The sequence below is a fragment of the Homarus americanus genome, unplaced genomic scaffold (assembly GCF_018991925.1).
Source record: "Homarus americanus isolate GMGI-L3 unplaced genomic scaffold, GMGI_Hamer_2.0 scaffold57965, whole genome shotgun sequence".
In the NCBI taxonomy this organism is placed as follows: Eukaryota; Metazoa; Arthropoda; class Malacostraca; order Decapoda; family Nephropidae; genus Homarus; species Homarus americanus.
The window spans coordinates 3,570,834-3,594,876 of NW_024725031.1; the positions used below are offsets into that span (position 1 = coordinate 3,570,834).

Here is a 24,043-nt window from a genome sequence, read left to right on the forward strand (position 1 = left end):
TTTTGCCCTATATACAGTGTCTTAATGAGTTATTCTGTGCCCATAGACTTTCGGTAAATGTATCCTTTACCTCACAAACTCAGAACTATTCCTTTAATAACGAGAGAGTTAACTGGGCCGGTAATCTCTCTCTTATCGGCTTCAATAAAACCTTACCTGATGAGAGTAGCTGTTATCGTTTTTTTATATCTAATCTCTTCGACTGGTAAAGGCTATTAAACAACATGCACTTAATTAGCAATATAGATCCCAAAAAAAAAAGAAGTGCGCCTATTAGGAATAAAAGTTTGTCTCTCCTAATCTTACCCCCCCTTCTCTCTTCTTTTCTCTTCTCTTCCACACATCATCTCTCTTGCTTCTGTTTCTCTCGTGTTATCACTTAAATATATCAAAACTCCCTCCAAAACTTTCTCCAAGTAACGTTGACACAGAAGGTTGAGTTAAGACGTAATCAAGGTAAGATAATAATGGCGGGCTGATGACACTCACACGGAGACCAAACTGACGTGTTAAGAGTTACTGAGTTTAATGTCGCTGAATTACCGTGTAGTTATTGTCTCAGTCCACCCCGCAAATGCAACACATCAAAATTGTACAATGGTGAATTCTAACTCGGTCAAAACAATCATTATTATTTTTAACTGAAAATCTATTAGTCATAGTACTCATGGGATTAAGTAACTGTACTCAAGGCTTTAAGATATCTTACTCAATGGGTTTATTTGCTGTACTCTGGGTGTTATCGTCGTACTCTGGATGTTTAATATTAAAAAAAATCCTTCTGGCACAGGTTACACGCACGAGCTTACAAAGACAGGCTGTAGACATAGATACAAAGACAGGCTGTAGATAGGTAACACAGACTGGCAAAAAACAATCACAAATACGTAAAAGAAAAATGAAAACCCTGGGATAGAATGTCAAAGCCATTTACCTGCCGCCTCCTACACACACAGGTAATTTGAGAAGACACACACACACACACACACACACACACACACACACACACACACACACATAATCCATGAGATAAAAATAGCCTCTTCATGTTTATCAAAAGATCATGGGACTGCAAATGATGGTGTGTGTGTGTGTGTGTGTGTATGTGTGTGTGTGTGTGTGTGTGTGTGTGTGTCTCAGGAGTAAGGGAGAGAATATGCACAGTATATGTGTAATTATCTATTTACATACGCGCACGCAAAAACAAACAAACAGAGAGAGAGAGAGAGAGAGAGAGAGAGAGAGAGAGAGAGAGATAAGACTACAATGAAATAAGTTACAAGTTTTGAAATTGTATCCTGACCTTAAAAGCGAGACAGGAGAGAGGAATCAATCGTCTGTCTGTCTGTCTGTGTGTCTGTCTGTCTGTCTGTCTGTCTGTCTGTCTGTCTGTCTCTATTAATCTGCTTGTTTGTGTGTATATATGTTAGACCGTGTGTGTACGTACGATATATCCCCATTAACTTAATAATTAAACCGTCTTGTCCAACCCAACAACTTCAAGTTCTACGTCACAGACCCAAGAGATACAGTCGACGTTTATCGTGAAGGAGTATACCCGTGTGGGCGTGGAGAGTATACCTGTGTGAGCGTGAAGAGTATACCTGTGTGGGCGTGAAGAGTATACCTGTGTGGGCGTGAAGAGTATACCTGTGTGAGCGTGAAGAGTATACCTGTGTGGGCGTGAAGAGTATACCTGTGTGGAGAGTATACCTGTGTGGGCGTGAAGAGTATACCTGTGGGCGTGAAGAGTATACCTGTGTGGGCGTGAAGAGTGTACCTGTGTGGGCGTCTTAAGATCTCCAAGGTTAACGCTGTACTCTACCTCAGGGTGATGTAACAAATAATTTATCCCGAAGAAACAAAATGTGATAATTGTGTTTAGGATTATAGATTATATAATTATGCCCCACATGGTGTCCTAAGGGAGGTATTGTGTTTTCTGTTTTCATTGTCTGTTTGTCGTCCTTTCCCTTCCCATGATTGAAGCTTCCCACCAACAACCAATAGACGCAAGATTATAGTATACAGCAGTCACCTATTGTGTTTTGTTTTGATTTTAACGTGACACCAGTATCTAGTCCCTAAGGTCACTCTCTCTCTCTCTCTAGGGGGACGTGTGGCCCTCTCAATACATCACGAGGGGATCTTGGTCTCCTTGGATGAACTGGGACATTTTTTAGCATCCTAAGTATTACAAAGTCGGTGGAAGGTTGTGTGAGTGGTAGTTCAACCTGGGATAAAAAATAAAGAGAGAGTTGTGGTTTTTTTTCTTTCGAATTACTTGTTCCGTGAGGCAACCACCATTCTCACCACCCATTCTTACCACCTATAATCACCACCACCCATCATCAGCACCCATCATCATCCTCACCCATCACCACCCACCATCACCACCCATCATGCTTAATAGGGCCGCCACCAACCATACATCAAACAGGTAAGATCCCTCCCTTAACTAATGAGGCATCACCTGATCAACACACCTGAATCATAACGGGGTTCTATTTTCTCCTTCCATGTGAAAGACGTTCTTCAAACATTACCTGGAATACACTTAATCGACCTTGATGAGAGACAGGTGAAACGTCATGTCACCTTTTGCTGACGTGGGCGTGTGTGTGGGTGGGTTAATGACTCTTCCCTCTCCATCCCTTCTACTGACTTGGGTATTTTCCGATTGTGGTTACTCACCCATCTTTCCACGCCCCTTGCTGTTACGGTCAGGTTAGGTTAGGTTAGATTAGGTTAGGTTAGGTTAGGTCATAGCAGGAACCGGTTTGCTGGTTACTCACTAATCCAAAATGATTCTGTTTATCAAGAACATTTGGATTCATCCACTGAGGGTTGAGGACACGGGGTTTATGACCAAAAGCTTCCCACAGTAGACCATGACTTTTATAACCACTAAACCAGCAAAAACCCGAACAATTATAGACACGAGAATCTATAACCACTCTCCCATGGTCCTAAAACAAGACATACTGGATAGACATTGAAGACATCCTCGAACTATCATCGTAATATCGAAATTATATATATATATCAATTATGTTAGGTGATTATATACCATATAATTAGTACACTACGAGTAAAATAATTACTTAATGTCAGCAATACAATTAGCTTTTAGGCAAAGGATTATATATATAATAACAAAGGCTTAGTATTGTCACTTTATGTTTTAGAGTCAATAATATGGTTAATACAGAGAGATTATCCTGGATTTCGATAATTTAACCCCTTGAACACGATGGTTTAACCCCTTGAACACGATGGTTTAACCCCTTGAACACGATGGTTTAACCCCTTGAACACGATGGTTTAACCCCTTGAACACGATGGTTTAACCCTGAACACGATGGTTTAACCCCTGAACAGATGGTTTTACTCCTGAATACGATGGTTTAACCCCTTGAACACGATGGTTTAACCCTTGAACACGATGGTCTAACCCTGAACACGATGGTTTAACTCTGAACACGATGGTTTAACCCCTTGAACACGATGGTCTAACCTTGAACACGATGGTTTAACCCCTGGAACACGATGGTTTAACCCTTGAACACGATGGTCTAACCCTGAACACGATGGTTTAACTCTTTGAATACGATGGTTTAACCCCTGAACACGATGGTTTAACCCTTGAACACGATGGTTCAACCCCTGAACACGATAACCAACCCCTTGAACACGATGGTGGTTTAACCCCTTGAACACGATGGTTTAACCCCTTGAACACGATGGTTTAACCCCTTGAACACGATGGTCTAAATCCCTTGATTACGATGACTTAACAACGAAATATCATCAATTAAAGACAAAAAGTAAACACAACGGAGGATAATAACAACAAAAATGATAAACAACGTAGAAATAAAAACGAATATTAACGTCAATAAATAGATGATTGTTACAGGGGGAGGTAAGTTAAGTGGGTAATTATCTTGGGAAATCGACCCTCCTATTGGCTGTCTATCAGGAGGTGTCACGTAATAGTGCCTTGTAATTATGGATTATCTTATATACAGGTTATAAATAGTCTCTCTATCTCTACTTGTCTCTCTGTCTCTAACTACTCCGATGGCCGAGTGGATAAAACGCTCGCCTCCGGTTCTAATAATTGGTTCGACCCCCCCCCGCACCCCACCCCCACCCCCTCCCCACCCCTCCCCAGTTCACTTAGATATAAATGAGTAGCAAAACTTTATAGCGTGGTAAGTGGAGACTAATCTGCCTTAAGTATAATGACTTGACATTATACTTCAAAATCAATAGAACTTTAAATATGGAACAAGAACTGTGTCGATAACTTACACACACACACACACACACACACACACATACATACATACATATACAGACACACACACACATACACACATATATATATATATATACACACACACACATATATACACACATACATATACACACACACACAGAAAAGATAAGTTATAGAGACCATATTTTCTCCACATGGCTGAAAAATCAATAACCCGGATTTTACTTCTGGAAGAGTAGAGATGATGGTTGGTGTATGAGGGTGACCTGGTGTATGAGGGTGACCTGGTGTATGAGGGTGACCTGGTGTATGAGGGTGACCTGGTGTATGAGGATGACCTGGTGTATGAGGGTGACCTGGTGTATGAGGGTGACCTGGTGTGACCTGTGTATGAGGATGACCTGGTGTATGAGGGTGACCTGGTATATGAGGGTGACCTGGTATATGAGGATGACCTGGTATATGAGGATGACCTGGTGTATGAGGGTGACCTGGTATAGAGGATGACCTGGTGTATGAGGGTGACCTGGTATATGAGGGTGACCTGGTATATGAGGATGACCTGGTATATGAGGGTGACCTGGTATATGAGGATGACCTGGTATATGAGGGTGACCTGGTATATGAGGATGACCTGGTGTATGAGGATGACCTGGTATGAGGGGTGACCTGGTATATGAGGATGACCTGGTATATGAGGGTGACCTGCGCTGCCGTCTAAGTGTCTCTCCTCTACTACCCCTTTCCCTCCCACTCCCCCACCACCTCCGTCACTCCCTCTCTTACTCCATCTCCCCCATCACTCTCTCCATTCACCTCCCCTTTCCTACCTCCCTCTCCATCTCCTCCTCTCCCCCAGTTCCCCCTTATGAAAACATTATTGTCACTGGAACTAAGAATAACTTTTAGAAGGACTCACCACATATTATTTATATCGTCCCCCATGTGTTTATAGCGGGTTTATTGCACAATTAACTAGCGCTCGGCCATTTCAGGTAAGGAGAGTAATTTGCTCTGTCTTTCTGTTTAACTAACTAGCTAGCTATCGATCCATTCACGCATGCGCATGAGCTGTCGTCTCTTTAACTGTCTCTTGATTTGTCTAGTTGTTCATTTGTGTTCACCTGTCTAAAGTCATTGCTTTCGTTAAATTCACCTATAATTTACTGTAACATAATCCAAAGTCTTCTCTTGGTTTTAAATTGTTCATGTGTCTGTGTGTGTGTGTGGGGGTGTGGGGTGGGGGGTGTCTAATAGTGTACGAATGTCTGTCTCTGTCTGTTTGTGTACGACTCTCTGTCTATCTGTCAATGTGTTTGTAGGTGAACATGTACCACACACTTCCCCAAACCTGTCACAAGTACGGGACAGGACCAAGGACTCGCTAGCTGGTCCTTCTTCACGCTCAAACATGGCCATGAAAAGCTCTTGCTTAATAATTTACAGTGCTAGACCCAGCTTCCAACACCGGGGATATTACTCACCGTTACATTTTTCTCTCTTCTCGCTCAAATTTGCCTTTGTTGACTCTCTCTCTCTCTCTCTCTCTCTCTCTCTCTCTCTTTCCTCCTGTAAACAAACCTTGGTATCACCTGTTGAGGGATCGTAAATATAAAACCTTGTAGAATAATAATGGTATTTTGGCGGCTAAGTTGAACACCGTCGATACACATAAAACCTGGATCCAGTTATTGGTTACTGATGAACAGGTGAAAAAGTTTTATATGTTAACCATTATTGTTAGATTGCTGGACTCAAAGGATGGCTGCCAATAGGGGTCCAAACTTATGAATTTTTCCTTCACTAAACGACATAGCATTGGTAGTCAAGTTATACTTCGCCTGATTGGTTTTCATTAACGTAACGTCACGGTATAGCCATTTATACTTCAACCTGATTGGTTTTCTTTAGCGTGACGTCATGATGTAGCTATTTATACCTCAACCTGATTGGCTTTCTTTAGCGTGACGTCATGATGTAGCTATTTATGCCTCACCTGATTGGTTTTCTTTAGCGTTAAGTCACGATATGCTTGTAAACATTGGTTGTGGCAGTGATTACGGTAGTGGTAATAGTATTTTAGTGGTTGAGACGGTTAGGGGCCGTAGTTGTGACGGGGGATGAGAATAACAATGCACACAAGAATGAATAACAACACAAGCGCAAGATGATGATGATGATGATGAAAACAGAGAGAGAATAGATGATAAAAGAAGAGTGAATCAACCAAACACAACATATTCACACAGCGTCAACCATGAAAACCAAATCGAATGTTATCCCCGGACCTATGAACACCAATAGGAATTCACATTGATCCGAATTCCTACTGCCATTGGACGAAAATTCTCACACGACTCAAGAATGGTTATACACATATACATATACACACAAACAGCCATCAGCGCTCACATACTGTAGATACATCCATACACACACACACACACACACACACACACACACACACACACCATCTCCGACAACCAAAACAAGAAGCAATTCCAATCACTTCCCTCACATGTCGGTCACATCTCCTCATATTCCCACTTGGGATAGGTCACTTAACGTGCTAATCACCTAAGACAGGGACTTACTAATCCCCAGAGAACGACTCGGACCAGGAACCTAACCTAACCTAACCTAACCCAAGAATTAGGATTGTGTGCCTTTAGGACTGGGCCACACTAGGATTGGGCCACACTAGGATTGGGCTCCACTACGATTAAACCGAAGTTTTAATGATTAGGTTAAATTTGTGTGATTTAGGACAATGTCCCTCCCATCCTGTCTCTATTATTTACTAAGTGTGTGTGTGTGTGTGTGTGTGTGTGTGTGTCAGGTACCCAGCTATCGGGAACACTTAAGAATTCATCAATACAGACTGAGTGAACAACATCAAAGAGTACCGTAAGTTTATACGAGGTAAACGTTGCTTGTGTTAGGTGAGCGGGCACGTGAGCGGCCAGGTGAGCGGACAGGTGAGGGGCCAGGTGAGCGGGCAGGTACATGCAACACTAACACGCTTTACGTTATACATTTGGTTGAGATAATCAATATTGCCACACAATAAATTACACAAAAAAATCACTATTTCTACCACGTCTCGGTTACATTACATGTACTGTATCTATCATTAGGGTATGTAGGATTTACTGTACCTGTATTTCTCTCAAATTACAGACAGAGTTGGAGGCTAATCTTGTGGTTAAGGTTGGTTAGATGTACACAAGAGAGCTAGACGGGAGGAGAGGGGTGAGGTGTAGTCAGCGGTAGACGGGAGGAGGGAGTGAGGTGTAGACAGGTAGACGAGAGGAGGATATTTCACAATTTCCTTTCCTTCACATCCCATCTATTTCCTCCCTACTTTCCCCCATCTATTCCCTCACCCCCCATCTGTCCTCCTCCCATCAGTGAGGGTGTGAAAGAGATGATTCAGAGGGAGGGAGAGAGGCAATCTAGACCCTCAGTTCTCTAACAAGATTACAACGTGATCATCAAAGTGTGTGTGCTCTCTCTCTCTCTCTCTCTCTCTCTCTCTCTCTCTCTCTCTCTCTCTCTCTCTCTCTCTCTCTCTCTCTCATAATCCGTATTTGTTGATGAAAGAAATTCTGATATTGAATATATTTCTGTTTCGAGAGAGTAACGCAGCATCACACCCCAGTAACGCAGCATCACACCCCAGTAACGCAGCATCACACCCCAGTAACGCAGCATCACACCCCAGTAACGCAGCATCATAAGTTACCAAAGGTGTCGAGAGAGTTACCAATACGATTAATCAATACCTCACTGGATCCTTTCGTCCCGTCCAAGCTTGAGGTCCTTGAGTCTTGGGTATTGAGTCAGTCTCGAGTCAGTCTTGGGTCAGTCTTGGGTCAGTCTTGGGTCAGTCTCGAGTCAGTCTTGGGTCAGTCTTGGGTCAGTCTCGAGTCAGTCTTGTGTCAGTCTCGAGTCAGTCTTGGGTCAGTCTTGGGTCAGTCTCGAGTCAGTCTTGGGTCAGTCTTGGGTCAGTCTTGGGTCAGTCTCGAGTTAGTTTTGAGTCAGTCTTGGGTCAGTCTCGAGTTAGTTTTGAGTCAGTTTTAAGTCGGTAAAATTAAAGTTATTGTTTTTTTTTATGAATAAATAAGTTTTACACCAGAGACGCAATTGTATTCCACCGCAGTATTTACAATGAAGCCATTTTAAATCTCCCTCTTTACTCAGCACATCAATAAACCTTAATTCAGGTGTAACACGAACACAGCTGTTGGTTACCTGAGAGAACATGAGTTTTAACCTTTTAACGACGATGGTTTTAAACCCTTTGATGACGATGATTTTAACCCCTTTGAGGACGATGGTTTTAAACCCTTTGATGACGATGATTTTAACCCCTTTGAGGACGATGGTTTTAAACCCTTTGATGACGATGATTTTAACCCCTTTGAGGACGATGGTTTTAAACCCTTTGATGACGATGATTTTAACCCCTTTGAGGACGATGGTTTTAAACCCTTTGATGACGATGATTTTAACCCCTTTGAGGACGATGATTTTTAAACCCTTGATGACGATGATTTTTTGACGACGATGGTTTTAAACCCTTTGAGGACGATGGTTTTAAACCCTTTGATGACGATGATTTTAACCCCTTTGAGGACGATGGTTTTAAACCCTTTGAGGACGATGGTTTTAACCCCTTTGATGACGATGATTTTAACCCCTTTGAGGACGATGGTTTTAAACCCTTTAAGAAGATTATTGAACTCTCCAAGACTCAAAGGGTTAAATCACCAACCACAGGAGGTGAGGAGGAGGAGGACCGCCCCTTGACAGCAGCGGAGAATTTGACGTTAAGTAGATCAGCGCTCCCACTCCCAGTTCCTTTCTTACACAGTTGAGATAAACTCCGCAAACTTTTCCAATTTTGTTGGACTGTGATGATGTATCTTGGGGTGGAGTGAGTGGAAGAAGGCGTCGACGTGGTTATCCATCATAAGGGTCGATCCTGGATGTTTCTCGGGGTAGTAATCAGCTCTAAGGTGTAACATGGGTTCACCTGTTGTTGATCCTTGAGCTTCTGTTCCCCGCCTGTGTTCCATAGGTTGTATATATTACTAAAAATTTTATCTCCCTGTCATTTGGATTTAGACGTGTTGACAAGATGTATAGTTGACAGATGTATTGTTGACAGTTGTGTTGTTGACAGTTGTGTTGTTGACAGTTGTGTTGTTGACAGTTTTGTTGACATTTGTATTGTTGACAGTTGTGTTGTTGACAGTTGTGTTGTTGACTGACGTGTTGTTGACTGACGTGTAGTTGACAGTTGTGTTGCTGACAGTTGTGTTGTTGACAGATGTGTTGTTGACTGACGTGTAGTTGACAGTTGTGTTGTTGACTGACGTGTTGTTGACTGACGTGTTGTTGACTGACGTGTTGTTGACTGACGTGTTGTTAACTGACGTGTAGTTGACTGAAGTGTTGTTGACAGGTGTACTTATGACAGATGTGACAGAAAAATTATGACAACATGGATAGCTTTCATTCACATTAACTGACAAATATTAAGTAAGATATTGAGTCTGATGATTTAACCCCCTTGCTTATGGCAATTTAACCCCTTGACAATGAGGATTTAACCCCTTGAGTACGGTGATTTAACCCCTTGAGTACGGTGATTTAACCCCTCCAGTATGATGTTATATTCAATGGGTCAAACAATCTCGCGAATTTATAATTTAAAAAAACTTACTCAGAAACAAGAGTTATATATAAACAAAATATTTTCTCCTACCTGAAAGTTACTATTAAATGGTACCTTATCTAGTGCGTAGGTTAAGCCAAAAACAATCATTATTATAGAAAAATATAAAAAACTTACTTAACCCATTCAATTAAGTATAAAGTAAAGGTATAGTAATTAACTTAAATACCTAAATATAATACAAACACTTAGATTTACTTATTTCTTTACACTAAATATAAAGTACAGGTAAAAAAAAACTAAATGTACGTAATGTTAATATACTTAAAGGTCACTTATATGAGGTTCTCCTTCGTCGCCATCATGCCTCAACCTTCACTCTCGACACACACTCTAAATGGGTTCTCGACTCCTAACCTGAACCCTCCTGGTGGTGGCGCTGACGCCACATCAGTTAGTGGAGGGGTTTTCTTGCAGGTCTTTAATGAATCGAATTATTTTGATTTAGTTTGATTTTACTTCTAGCTTGACCTAGTATTGACTATTGCAACATTGATCATATACTCACCTTCCCTATCTCTCTTTCCCTCCGTTGCTTACCATCTCTTTCTCTCCCTCTCCTCACCATCTCATCTCCCACTATCCTTCACATCGCCTCCCCTTATGAACAAAGTAAGCCAATTAGTTGCATTAATTAGTCCTTATTAACACGGGAAAAAAAACTGTATTGTGTTGAGGGTTTGAGTCCTACAAGACGAACTCGATGTCTTTAACTTCGAGAAAAAAAGACTGACGAACTATAGTGAATCTGCAGCCGTTATTAATAATATTTCCTATCGCAACCTCTGTCAGCACTCTCAAACTTTCACCAGTACTTACGTCAGAACTGTCAATCTTACGCCAGCACTTACGTTAGGAGTGTCAAACTTACGCCAGCACTGCCATCCCTACGTTTATGTTGTGGTAGCTAAGAGGATGGAGTGTTGTGGGCAGGAGACGTTCTGTAAGTGGCCACAAGAAAGGTCTTTGTTTTTGTGGCTAACAGGAAAGCGTGTCGTGGCCACTGATGGCTATGGTGTGGCCAGGAGGAGTTATGAAATGGCTTTGATGTGGCCAGGAGAGGTTATATAAGTGGCCATATTAAAAAGGAGGGGGGCTATGTTGTTGTGGCCGTGGGTAGCTGTGTGAAGGTTACAACTGAAGACTCGCTAAAATAGTCATATGGTGACCTTTATTCTATCCTTGGCGATGACGGTGTGGTCTGTCGGTGAACCAAAATATAAATAGGTATTCTGGGGGTGGTGGTGAGGGGGAGAGATGTGAGAAGGGGGAAGGGTGGCGACGGCGCGTGGACTGACCTACAGAATAATAGTACTGTACTATCAACCAATGATTTCTTCCACTCCTCTCACTCTTCACGTCTTCTAGGCTTTGTCTTCGTCTCTTCATATAGGTTTTGTCATACGCACCTCTTCATTAAACAACTCAGTGCCTAACCTAACCTAACCTAACCTATATGCATCAAATTAACAGGAGTCTCGGTGTAATCTTGATGACATTTCGGATTTCATTGTCTCATCTATCTCCCTATGATGGTTGCCAGGTCTGTCAGATATGGTCGTCCCTCTCCAGTCAGGGAAAAAGACTCATGGTACGACCTCATTGAGAATCTATCTGTTGGTCTGTCTCTCGGGATGAAGACATCTCACACAAGCTGTCTGATTGGTTGTGATTCTGATAACTGCTATCCTCCTTTCTCTCCTCTTCTTTTCCCTTTCCTCTTTCCTCCTTTTCTTTTCCCCTTCCTCCTCCCTCCTCTTCCCCTCTCTCCTCTTCCCTCCCTCCTCTTTTCCTCCCCTCCTCTTCCCCTCCCACCTTTCCCTATCAAATCACATCTATAAAACTATAAAACACAACTTATTCGCCTTACTATGGCCTCGTCCGCCCTGACACACTCCATCGGGCACGAAGAATTTTCAGTTTATCCATTCTGTCTTTGTTGATTCATTTCATTACATATACTTTTCTTTGCTTGCTCTCTCTCTCTCTCTCTCTCTTTCTCTCTCTCTCTTCCACCCATCTTTCCTCAGGTCTCTCTCTCTCTCTCTCCCTTTCCTTCTTTCTCCTTCCTTTCCTCGCACAGAGCCATCCACCCCCTCTCTTTTGTCCCCAACACAAACAACCTGCCTTGTTGTGAAGGTCACGCCCCCCCAACACCCTCGACCGTTACCATAAAGGGCCAGGAGCTTCTTTAGGTATTATAAACACGTCTTCAGCAGCTAGTGAAGGAAGTCTTCCCCACCGTCCATGACCAGGTAGCTCCTTCAGGCATCAACAACACATCTTTAAGTGCTAACTGCTCCTTCAAGTAACATCTCCAACAGCCTATAACAAGTCCCACTTCCACCATCCATGGCCAACTGCTCCTTGAAGTAACATCTTTACCAACTAAAAATAAAACCAAAAAACAACTCCAGAATGTAGGAAGGTGGACTGCCCTGCATCGCTTAGTTACCAATGGATAATATCGTTTAGGGCCGCAGAGATAAAGGAATGACATTACCTATTTTTTCCCACCAAAACTGAAGAACGAGGAACGTACAAACTCGTAAAATGAGATTATGAAAAGTAGTGAACAATTTTGCTTGATAAAAAGGAACACACAAGCTTTTAAACGATTCATGAAAGAGTCCTGACACTTTCTCTCCCTCTTCCTCTCTTTCACTTTTTCAATCTCGTCTTCACTCTCTCTCTCTCTCTCTCTCTCTCTCTCGATCTTTTTCTGTCTTTTTCGCTCTCTTTCACTGTTTCTCTCTCCTTTTCTCTTGGTTAAAAATGTCACAGGAACTCAAGTTTACCCACACGTGAACCAATAGTCAAGAGAGAGAGAGAGAGAGAGAGAGAGAGAGAGAGAGAGAGACCCTCCCAAACTGTTAAGACCCGGTTAGTGTTGCAGAGAAGAGGCAAGAGTAGGAGTAACGGGGGGGAGTGAGAGGAGGGAGGGAAGAGGAGGAAGAGTTGTGAAGAAAAGGAGTGTAATTGAGCAAACATTGGCCTTTGTATACACGGGGAGGAGCCCACAACTTCACGTGAATACGCCACACCCACTTCTAGCTTGTTTATATTCGTGTTGACTCTCTCTCTCTCGCCGCTAGGAGGATGGAGGTAAGGCTTCACAGTCCTCTCACCATTCTTAGGATTTCCTTGTTTTTTGGCGTTTGACTTGTAAATTTTTCCTCATTTCTCTTTTTGGAGTGGGAGAGAGAGAGTGAGGAGGGAGGAGAGAGAGGTGAGGAGAGGAGAGGAGGAGAGGTGAGGAGAGAGAGAGGTGAGGAGGGAGAGAGAGAGAGGTGAGGAGAGAGAGAGGCGAAGAGAGAAGAAGGGAAGTGGAGAGCGAGGTAGGGAATAAGGGAGATGGCGAGGGAAAGGAGGAGGAAGGGAGGTGGTGAAGGAGGTAAGTGAAAAGAGAGGAAGGAAGATGGCTAGAGAAGGAGGAAGATACCGAGTGAGGGAGAGAACAATGGAAGGAGGGAAGGGGGAGGGGGGGGGTTGCTGCCTTGAGCCCCTCGTCACGTAACATATCATAACAATTTATTTTTCTCTCTTTTCACGAGAATGGAAAATCGGTGAGAGGTTATCAAATCTCTTCTTATGTAGGGTCGTCGACAGCTCTCTCTCTCTCTCTCTCTCTCTCTCTCTCTCTCTCTCATAACAACTTTCTTCATTTTTTTTGTACACACACACACACACACACACACACACACACACACACACACACACACACACACACACACACACACACACACACACTAGCCTAGCCTATTTAAGTGGGTGAAAGGAATCAATAAAGGAGATATAGATAAAGTTCTTATAATATCCGAGCAGGATAGGACTCGGAGCAACGGATTCAAGTTGGATAAGTTTAGGTTTAGGAGGGAGATAGGAATGAACTGGTTCACAAATAGGGTGGTGGACGAGTGGAACAAGCTTAGCAACTTTGTAGTAAGTGCGGGAACTCTGGAAAGTTTTAAAAGGAGGCTAGACAGATTCATGGATGATAGAGAGTGGTAGTAACTCTCGACAGGAGCTGCCATGCACAGCCCAACCGGCCTATTGCAGACTTCTTATTTTCTTACGTTCTTATGTACTACCCGTACCTACACCTTGCCTAACCTCACCAATATACCTACGTCACCGATACACCTACGTCACTAATACACCTACGTCACTAATACACCTACGTCACTAATACACCTACGTCACCGATACACCTACGTCACTAATACACCTACGTCACTAACACACCTACGTCACTAATACACCTTCACCTACTTAGTGGGTTCTATCCATAACTTTTCAGCAGGTAACCTCTATACCAACACAGCCACGTCATAAGAAGGAACCGTTAGTGTGTCTTGTTTTATCCTACTGTCAACCACACTCCCACAACGCCACCACCACACCATCAACCATCACCAGAACATAACACCACAACCAAAAACAATACCACAACACCATTAATCATCAACAACCACACTACACCACAACCATATCACCACAACACCACTATACACTACCATCACACTACACCACAACCATACCACCACAACACCACTATACACTACCACCACACTACACCACAACCATACCACCACAACACAACTATACACTACACCATTACCATACCACCACCATCCTTAACAACTCTCACAGAACTCGCCACTTAGAGGAACGCGACTCCCTAACAACGCGGTATTTAGTTGAGCTTAAAATACCTGTTGTCTCTATTATAAATCGTAGAAGAGGGTGATAAGAATGACTAAGATTACAAGATAACTCATAGAATAAATTATATTTGTTTTGTTTAAGTTCGTGCTGGTAAATTAGCAGACAATATTACCCGTTTTCTTTTGTGTAAATATTCCCATTTTCTATCAGTCAACACCATTTACTCTTCTTTTTTTTTAATGTTTACATATTTCGACAACTATCTTACATTTTATGAATGAAGTGAGGTTGTGTGTGTGTGTGTGTGTGAGGGGGGATTCAGCCACACCTCCACCATCCATCCAGGTCAACGGTACTACCCTCTCTAATGTTACCCACTTTCAGTATCTCGGCTCCCACCTGTCCACCACCACAGACATCGATGAAGAGATTGAACATCGGATCAGATGTGCATCTCAAGCCTTTGGTAGACTCCGTACCCGTGTCTCAGCTGGAGGGAGCTAAATTATCTACAAAGTTGCACGTATATCGAGCAGTGGTCTTCCCCACCCTGCTATATGGCAGCGAGACGTGGGTCACACACAGGAGGCATCTCAAGGCACTTGAAAACTTTCACCAACATAGTCAGGTTCCATCCCCCGAGTTCACTGGGAAGACAAGAGAACAAATGTCAGTATTCTCGCCGACCCCAACTGTAAGATCATCGAGGCTACCATTATGTATCCATGAACAACTACAGGGTGTACGTTGGACTAGCCATGTTACCCGCATGGACGACAGTAGACTGCCAAAGCAGCTACTTTACAGTCACCTAACGCATAGTAAACGTAACGCTGGCGGGCAATTGAAAAGGCATAAGGATAGTCTGAAGACAAACCTGAAAACAGTGCCAAATCGACCCCCTCACCTGGGAGACGATTACACCGCACCGTAACGCTTGGAGGAATACCACACGAGAAGGTGTCAATACTTTCGAGTTAACCCGACTGTATACCGAGGCAGACAGGCGCCAACGGCGCCTGTGTAACACCTGTGAACGACACTGTCGGTACCGTATCGGCCTCTCTAGTCACCTCAGAACTCCCCAACGAAGGTGACATCCCTAGTAACTCATATCATTTTATCATAGCTGGATGGTCGTCATACTCAATTCCGAGTGACAGCAAAGTAGTGTGTGGTGCGTTGTATGTGTGTAAAATTTTCAGAAACCTTTTTTTTTCAGAAACAATCTGAAATTTTTCGTTAACTATCTACAATTTTCATAAACACTTAAAAAAAATTATAAAACATTCAGAAAGGTTTAAAAAATCAAAAGCATTCTATTTTTTTTTTCAGAAACGTTCTAACATTTTTTCAGAAACAATCTCATTACCTCTTATTCATCCCAGTACCTCTATTAACTTTCCATTTTTTCCACCTGTTTTTAACTTATTAATACCATGGCTATTTTTTTATTCGTAAACCCTAAAGAATTCCCTTAGAATCACCACCCCTTATGATTAGCACCCATTAGGGCTACAACCATTAGTACTGACTGCAAACTTCACGAGAAAAGGAAAATTTTCATAAACAAAATTCTGATAAGGATGGACGTTCATCACTATTTTTTCCTTTTACTTCATGAGATAACCACCAACACTGTAATGAGTTCCAACTGTTATCTTATCTCTTTGTTTTGTAATTTTCCGGCCACTAGTTATCTACAAAGGACGTCAAGTGAAAACTTTCGAGAGGCAGGTGTTAGTTAGTGACCGTTATCTTGGTGAAGGTGGTTATCTTAGCGAATGTGTTATCTTCTCGAGAGTGTTATCTTCTCGAGTGTGTTATCTTCCCGAGTGTGTTATCTTCCCGAGTGTGTTATCTTCCCGAGTGTGTTATCTTGCTGCAAGTGTTATCTTGCTAAGGGCGTTATCTTGCTAAAGGTGTTATCTCGCTAAGGGTGTTATCTCACTAAGGGCGTTATCTTGCTAAGGGTGTTATCTCACTAAGGGTGTTATCTTGCTAAGGGTGTTATCTTGATGAGGGTGTTATTTTGATGAGGGTGTTATCTCACTAAGGGTGTTATCTTGCTAAGGGTGTTATCTTGGTAAGGGTGTTTGGCACTATCTAGGTTCTGACTAGGTTGAGGAATGATAAAGTTCAAATTGCGCGCACACCCTCAAGTCCAGTCTGGTGTTTGATTGATTACGTACAGAAAAATCTATCTCTCTCTCTTTGGACAAATAAGAAATAATAGTAATTACATTCCTAGAAAATAGCATATAATGAAAGCTCTTTTTATCACCGTTGCTTTGTCAGGGTAAACACTAGAAATAAACACAGGAAACAAGTCACCATTTTTGGTTTATTATTTGTATTATTATTAATATTATTATTATTATTATTCAACAAATAACATTCTCCGAAGTCGACTCGCTGTGTTATCAGTTTCGTGAAAAGTTTAGATGGAAATTTTAGTAAAAGTTGTTAAGACAAAAAATATATGTCCAGAGTTGAGAATTTATGACAAAGTGTGTGTGTGTGTGTGTGTGTGTGTGTGTGTGTGTGTGTGTGTGTGTGTTTAATAATAAAAATAATAATAATAATAAGCCCGAAGGCTGAAAATATACATTGGACAAAAATGACTTACTACATACAAAGACATGGGGTAGGTGGGTCGTTTAACAAAAGCTTTCATTACTGAAAGAAGAAGGAACAATGATTGAACATACAAATTATTATAGTTTACAGTTGATGGCCCGGGCCTGGGCTGGTCATTTTGACATCAGGTGGAGTGGTGTTCACGTGGTGTAGTAACTCGTCCTCGGGTGTTGATATGAAGGACCTCACGTGGTCATGGAGACACCAGGTGGTGTGGTGTTCACGTGGTGTAGTAACTCGTCCTCGGGTGTTGATATGAAGGACCTCACGTGGTTATGGAGACATCAGGTGGAGTGGTGTTCACGTGGTATAGTAACTCGTTCTCGGGTGTTGATATGAAGGACCTCACGTGGTCATGGAGACACCAGGTGGTGTGGTGTTCACGTGGTGTAGTAACTCGTCCTCGGGTGTTGATATGAAGGACCTCACGGTCATGGAGATACCAGGTAGTGTGGTGTCTTACGTGGTGTGTAGTAACCTGTCCCCGAGTGTTGATATGAAGGACCCTACGGTCATGGAGACACCAGGTGGTGTGGTGTTCACGTGGTGTAGTAACTCGTCCTCGGGTGTTGATATGAAGGACCTCACGTGGTCATGGAGATACCAGGTAGTGTGGTGTTCACGTGGTGTAGTAACTCGTCCTCGAGTGTTGATATGAAGGACCTCACGTGGTCATGGAGATACCAGGTAGTGTGGTGTTCACGTGGTGTAGTAACTCGTCCTCGGGTGTTGATATGAAGGACCTCACGTGGTCATGGAGATACCAGGTAGTGTGGTGTTCACGTGGTAGTAACTCATCCTCGGGTGTTGATATGAAGGACCTCACGTGGTCATGGAGACAATGTGGGTGGTGTGGTGTTCACGGTGTAGTAACTCGTCCTCGGTTGTTGATATGAAGGACCTCACGTGGTCATGGAGATACCAGGTAGTGTGGTGTTCACGTGGTGTAGTAACTCGTCCTCGGGTGTTGATATGAAGGACCTCACGTGGTCATGGAGACACTGGGTGGTGTGGTGTTCACGTGGTGCAGTAACTCGTCCTCGAGTGTTGATATGAAGGACCTCACGTGGTCGTGGAGACACTGGGTGGTGTGGTGTTCACGTGGTGCAGTAACTCGTCCTCGGGTGTTGATATGAAGGACCTCACGTGGTCATGGAGATACTGGGTGGTGTGGTGTTCGCGGGTTACAAATTGTTCCATACCGATAGGCAGACCAGAAAAGGAGGCGGAGTAGCAATCTATGTCTGGGATAATCTGAAGTGTGAAATAAATAAGGAAATAAAAACTGAGCGGAATACAGAAACAATTTGGATAGAATTAATCGACGGTAGGGAAAAATTAATCACAGGAGTAATATAAAGACCTCCCAATCTTGATGGAGTTAATGAACGACTTATCTGGGATGAAATGCGCAGGGCTTCCATACACAAAAAAGTCTGTATAGTAGGCGACTTTAACCTTGGCCAAATAGATTGGACTGACCTTACAGGTAACTCAGAATCAGAGGATTTTCTCGAAACGATCCAGGACTGTTTCCTAAGTCAACATATAACCGAACCCACCCGGGGTAATAATATACTCGATTTAGTTCTGTCGAACAGAGAAAACCTCATTAGCAATGTCGAGGCAGGGAACGAACTTGCAAACAGGAATCACAAAGAAATTAGATTTCAGTTAGATTTTCAGGGCAGACCTAAGGAAAATTCCACAAAAGTCCCAGATTTCAGAAGGGCAAACTTTGATAGTTTGAAGAGGCAGCTGAGAGAGGGGGTGTCGCACTTGGGGGTGAGCTACATGACCTGGCATGAGGTGATCTCACTCAATACACCCACAGAGGGCGACCTCACCATACCAGGACACCTGACGGTTGAGACTGACCTGATAACGAGATCTGAAATTGCCGAGTTCCACGACAATTTAAATAATGAGTTACTTAATGCACAAAGGCAGAACATACCATACAAAAAACTCAGATCAGACAACAATGACCCTAAATGGATTAATAATTATTTAAAGAACATTATTGGCCAAAGGAAGGCTATAGGTAGAAGGATTAATCATGGCGAAATTTACCTCTGGGACTATTATAAGGTATTGGCGAGTAGGGTAAAAACCGAGATAAGGAAAGCTAAGAGGAATAATGAGGTAAGGATAGCAAGGGAGGCGAAGACAAACCCCAAAGGATTCTAACAAATGTATCAAACTAAAACACGAGAAAAGATTGGACCAATACGGTCAGATACCGGCGAGCTCACTGACAACGACGGAGAAATGAGCAATAATCTGAATAAATATTTTTTAACAGTTTTCACCACCGAAAATTTAAACATGATACCCAAGGCACCGACTCTATTCAGAGATAGTGAAGAAAACAAATTAAGCGAGATAGTAGTGACTAGTAACGATGTTAGTAAGCAAATAGACAAACTAAAGCCTAATAAGTCACCTGGTCCTGATGAGATATTTGCCAGAGTATTAAAGGAATGTAAGGAAGAGCTTAGTATGCCCTTAGCAAAGTTGTTTAACATGTCCTTAAAAACAGGTGTAGTACCAGAATCCTGGAGGATAGCGAATGTAATACCGATTTTCAAGAAGGGGGATAGATCACTATCCTCTAACTACCGTCCAATCAGTCTAACATCAATAGTAGGCAAATTACTGGAAGCAATCATTTCAAACTCTATTCGAAATCACCTGGAGAAGCAACAATTGATCAATGATTCCCAGCATGGCTTCACAAGCAGGCGTTCATGTCTAACTAATCTATTAACATTCTTTTCATCAGTTTTCGAAACTGTGGACGAGGGGCACAATTATGATGTGGTTTATCTCGACTTTAGCAAAGCATTCGACAGAGTCCCCCACGAAAGACTAATTAGAAAGGTAGAAGTACATGGCATCAAAGGTAATATCCTTAAATGGATTAGGGCGTGGTTACAGGACAGGAAACAGCGAGTGAGCATTAACGTCACTAAATCCCACTGGAGCAACGTCACTAGTGGAGTTCCCCAAGGCTCACTACTTGGACCATCATTATTTATTATATACATAAACGACATAGATATCGGCATAGACAGCAACATAAGTAAATTTGCTGATGACACTAAAATAGGACGTGTTATTAAATCTGACGAAGACTCCGCAAAACTACAGGAGGATCTAAACAAATTTTTCGAATGGCCTGAAATATGGCAGATGAAATTCAACGTGGACAAATGTAAAGTACTCAGTATAGGAAATGTAAACAGGGAAACCAGTTACCAGATGAACAACGATGCCATAGAGAAATCCGACTGCGAGAGAGATTTAGGAGTAATGATAAGTAGGAACCTTAAGCCAAGTAAACAATGTGTTTTTGCTCGTAACAAGGCTAATAAAGTACTTGGGTTCATACAAAGGAGTGTTAGTTACAAGACTAGCGAGGTCATCTTCCGATTATATCTTGCGCTTGTGAGACCTCACCTGGATTACGCAGTTCAGTTCTGGTCATCGTATTACAGAATGGATATGGAATCCTTGGAAAGAATTCAGAGGAGAATGACAAGACTATTCCCAGGCATTAGGAACCTTGAGTATAGAGACAGGTTAAAGCATCTTAATTTGCACTCCCTCGAGAGACGTAGAGCGAGGAGCGACTTGATGGAGGTGTATAAATGGAAGTCAGGGCTAAACAAAGGGGACATTACAAAGGTACTCAAACTATCCAACCAGGAGCGAACTCATAACAATAGTTTTAAATTAGACAAATTTAGATTTAGGCGCGAAATAGGTAAACACTGGTTTGGAAACAGAGCAGTGGATGAATGGAACAAGTTACCAAACATCATCATTAACTCGAATACGCTGGATAGCTTCAAACATTGGTTGGATGTTTATATGAGCAATAGGGGTTGGGTGTAAACGGGACTGCCCAGTATGGGCCAATAGGCCCCCTGCAGTTTCCTCCATTGTTACGTTCTTATGTTAACTCGTCCTTGGGTGTTGACATGAGGGACCTCATGTGGTCATGGGGACACTGGGTGGTGTGGGGTTATGTGATAGTACCTCGCCCTGCTGGGTGGTGTTGTGTTATCTCAGGGGTGGGCAAAGTACGGCCCGCGGGCCACATTTGGCCCGCCAATTTATTTCTGTGGCCTGCCACTGCATTTGGCAATCAGAAAAAAAAATTCTTATTAATTACAGAAAGGAAAATTTTGGAAGTTGAGTGGACATAGCAGCAATACACATTAAGTGTGTGGCCCGCGAAGTGTGCCACCATTCATGAAGTGGCCCTCCATCAAAAATAATTGCCCACCCCTATACAGTTATCTGGTAGTCAGGTGCATAGCCGGCCGGTTCTCTGTTGTTCCCATGGTGGACTGATTAGCACTTCCTGGTCAGAAAACGGCGGTCAGTTCCCAGGGGTGCTTCTCTCAGTGGCGGGTCACTGCTCTTACTGGTACTGTCTAGTGCTGAATTCACTGGCTTAAACACTGTTCATCACTGTCCAACACTGATCCCACTTCTTTCCGAAACGAAATTGTCTCTTTTGATTATGTTGATATCCAGGTGGAGAGGATGGGTCGGGGAGAGGGACTTGAGGAATGGGGCCTAACATTGGCCAAGGGGGTCCGCTGCTCAGCAGGAGCAGCGCCTGATAGGTCTCGACCTTATGGTGGTCAAGGATGTGGGTGTGTGTGGGTGTGTGTGTGTGTTCTGAGTAACGTTTATTTTTCTGTCGCCCCCCCCCCCCACACACGTACACACTTCTTTCATCATTTCCTTTCCCTTCTCCTCCTCCTCCTTGTCCTCCCTCCTTCTCTCTTTCACTTCCTTCATCCCTATTTCCTTCAATCTCTACCCCCCTCCTTTCTTCACTCCCCTCTGTCTTCTGCCCTTCTCCCCTTTCTCACTCCTTCTCCCTTCCTCACTCCCTCCCTTCCTCACTCCCTCCCTCCCTCGCTCCCTCCCTCCCTCGCTCCTCCCTCCTCCCTTCCCTCCTCCTCCTCCTTCCTCACTCCCTCCTCCCTTCCTCACCCTCCTCCCTTCCTCTTCCCCCCTCCCTCCTCCTCCCTTCCTCCTCCTCCTCCTTTCTTCAGCCTCCTCCTCACTCCCTCCTTCCCCTCCTCCCCTCCTCCCTTCCCTCCCTCCTCCCTCCTTCCTCACTCCTCCTCCCTTCCTCCTCCTCCTCCTCACTTCTCCTCCCTTCCCTCCCTCCTCCTCCTCTCCTCCCTCCTCCTCCCTTCTCCTCCTCCCTTCCTCCTCCTTCTCCTTCCTCCTCCCTCCCTTCCCTCCTCCTCCTCCTCCTCTTCTTCACTCCTTCTCCCTTCCTCACTCCCTCCCTTCCTCACTCCTTCTCCCTTCGAGCACTATCAACCTTGCCCTCATCAGTAGCTTTAAATGCGTCGTGTTTACATCTCTCAGGTAAACGCTACATGAATGGGTATTTTCAGCAGGTATCCCTAGACAACAGCTCCTGGACCGTCCCTCAACATGAAAAAGCTAAGATGAGAGAGAGAGAGAGAGAGAGAGAGAGAGAGAGAGAGAGAGAGAGAGAGCATTCATCCCCGTCACAGTGACCCCAAACGGTGTCCAATTTCTGACAGGAACAATAATTCATAGACAGAGGAATAATCACTCCACCACACTGACTGTCTATCTCTCCTCCACCCGTCAAGGTTATAGACGGGTTGCATATCATTATAGACAAAGTGTTATACCCGTTAAGATTCCACTATCGCTACTACTATGTCTGTCATAAATCAACTATCACTCTCGGGCTGTCAATCTCCCCTCCATTTCCTTTTTCCCCTGAGATAAGATGAAATTTCCACCACGTAACACCGCCCCTCCCCCCCAGGTTAACTCTCGAGGTTGTTATATCCAGGCTACAAACCCACGTGAAGTGTATAAACTCCCCAAGTGTATAAACTCCCCAAGTGTATAAACTCCCCAAGTGTATAAACTCCCCAAGTGTATAAACTCCCCAAGTGTATAACTCCCCAGGTCTCTCCTTCCTAAGTGTATAACTCAAGTTTTATCCTCCCCAGGTGTATAACTCCCCGAATATCTCCTCCCCAAGTGTGTAACTCCCCGATTATCTCCTCCCCACGTGTATAACTCCCCAGGTCTCTCCTCCCCCAGGATACGGCGCGGCCTCTCCCAGGACGCAAGAAGGCAAGATCTTTTGTATCTTCTACGGGTTAATCGGCTGTTCCTCCGGCATTCTCTTCTTCAACCTCTTTCTTGAGCGAATCATCACCCTCCTCGCCTTCATCATGAGGTTAGTGTCTTCCTCATGCGGTCAGTGTCTTCCTCATGCGGTCAGGGTCTGAAGGCGACTATTGTAAATGTCACAAAAGAGAAAATTTACTTGTAAAATAATGAAATGGACTGTCTCACACCATCGCTTAGTGCCGTCCTTTTACGAACTGTTAATGACCTTCACGTCTAAAAGGTCAATGGTAACTGCATGACTCACTTAACTTCTTTGACCCAAGATATATCATGTTCAGGTTACCAGCAGTTAAAATGAGTTACCAGCAACAACGACGATGACTGGTCCCGGATGCAAACGATTCTAATAATGAATAAAATTTAGTAATTCGAAGACAAAATTACATAGCTCTGTAATGTATTAGACTATAACTTATAATAAGTACTTGTGAACCGTGTCAATAATAGTACAGGTGAAGGCAATGACCATAGGCGTAGCAGAGAATGCTCAG

The 24,043-nt window shown here is 43.3% G+C and overlaps 1 protein-coding gene across 3 annotated transcripts in view; it reads left to right on the plus strand.

Annotated features, from left to right (window-relative positions):
• Positions 1-24,043, plus strand: part of LOC121864651 (potassium channel subfamily K member 13-like) — a 47,182-nt gene that overhangs the window by 13,737 nt on the left and 9,402 nt on the right. For all 3 annotated transcript variants that reach the window (XR_006088626.1, XM_042363775.1, XM_042363776.1), the window contains exon 3: positions 23,460-23,598. Coding sequence is in view for 2 of the 3 variants with exons in the window: in XM_042363775.1 (XP_042219709.1) it covers positions 23,460-23,598 (139 nt within the window). In the remaining variant the exon portion in view is untranslated. The remainder of the gene's footprint in view (positions 1-23,459; positions 23,599-24,043) is intronic.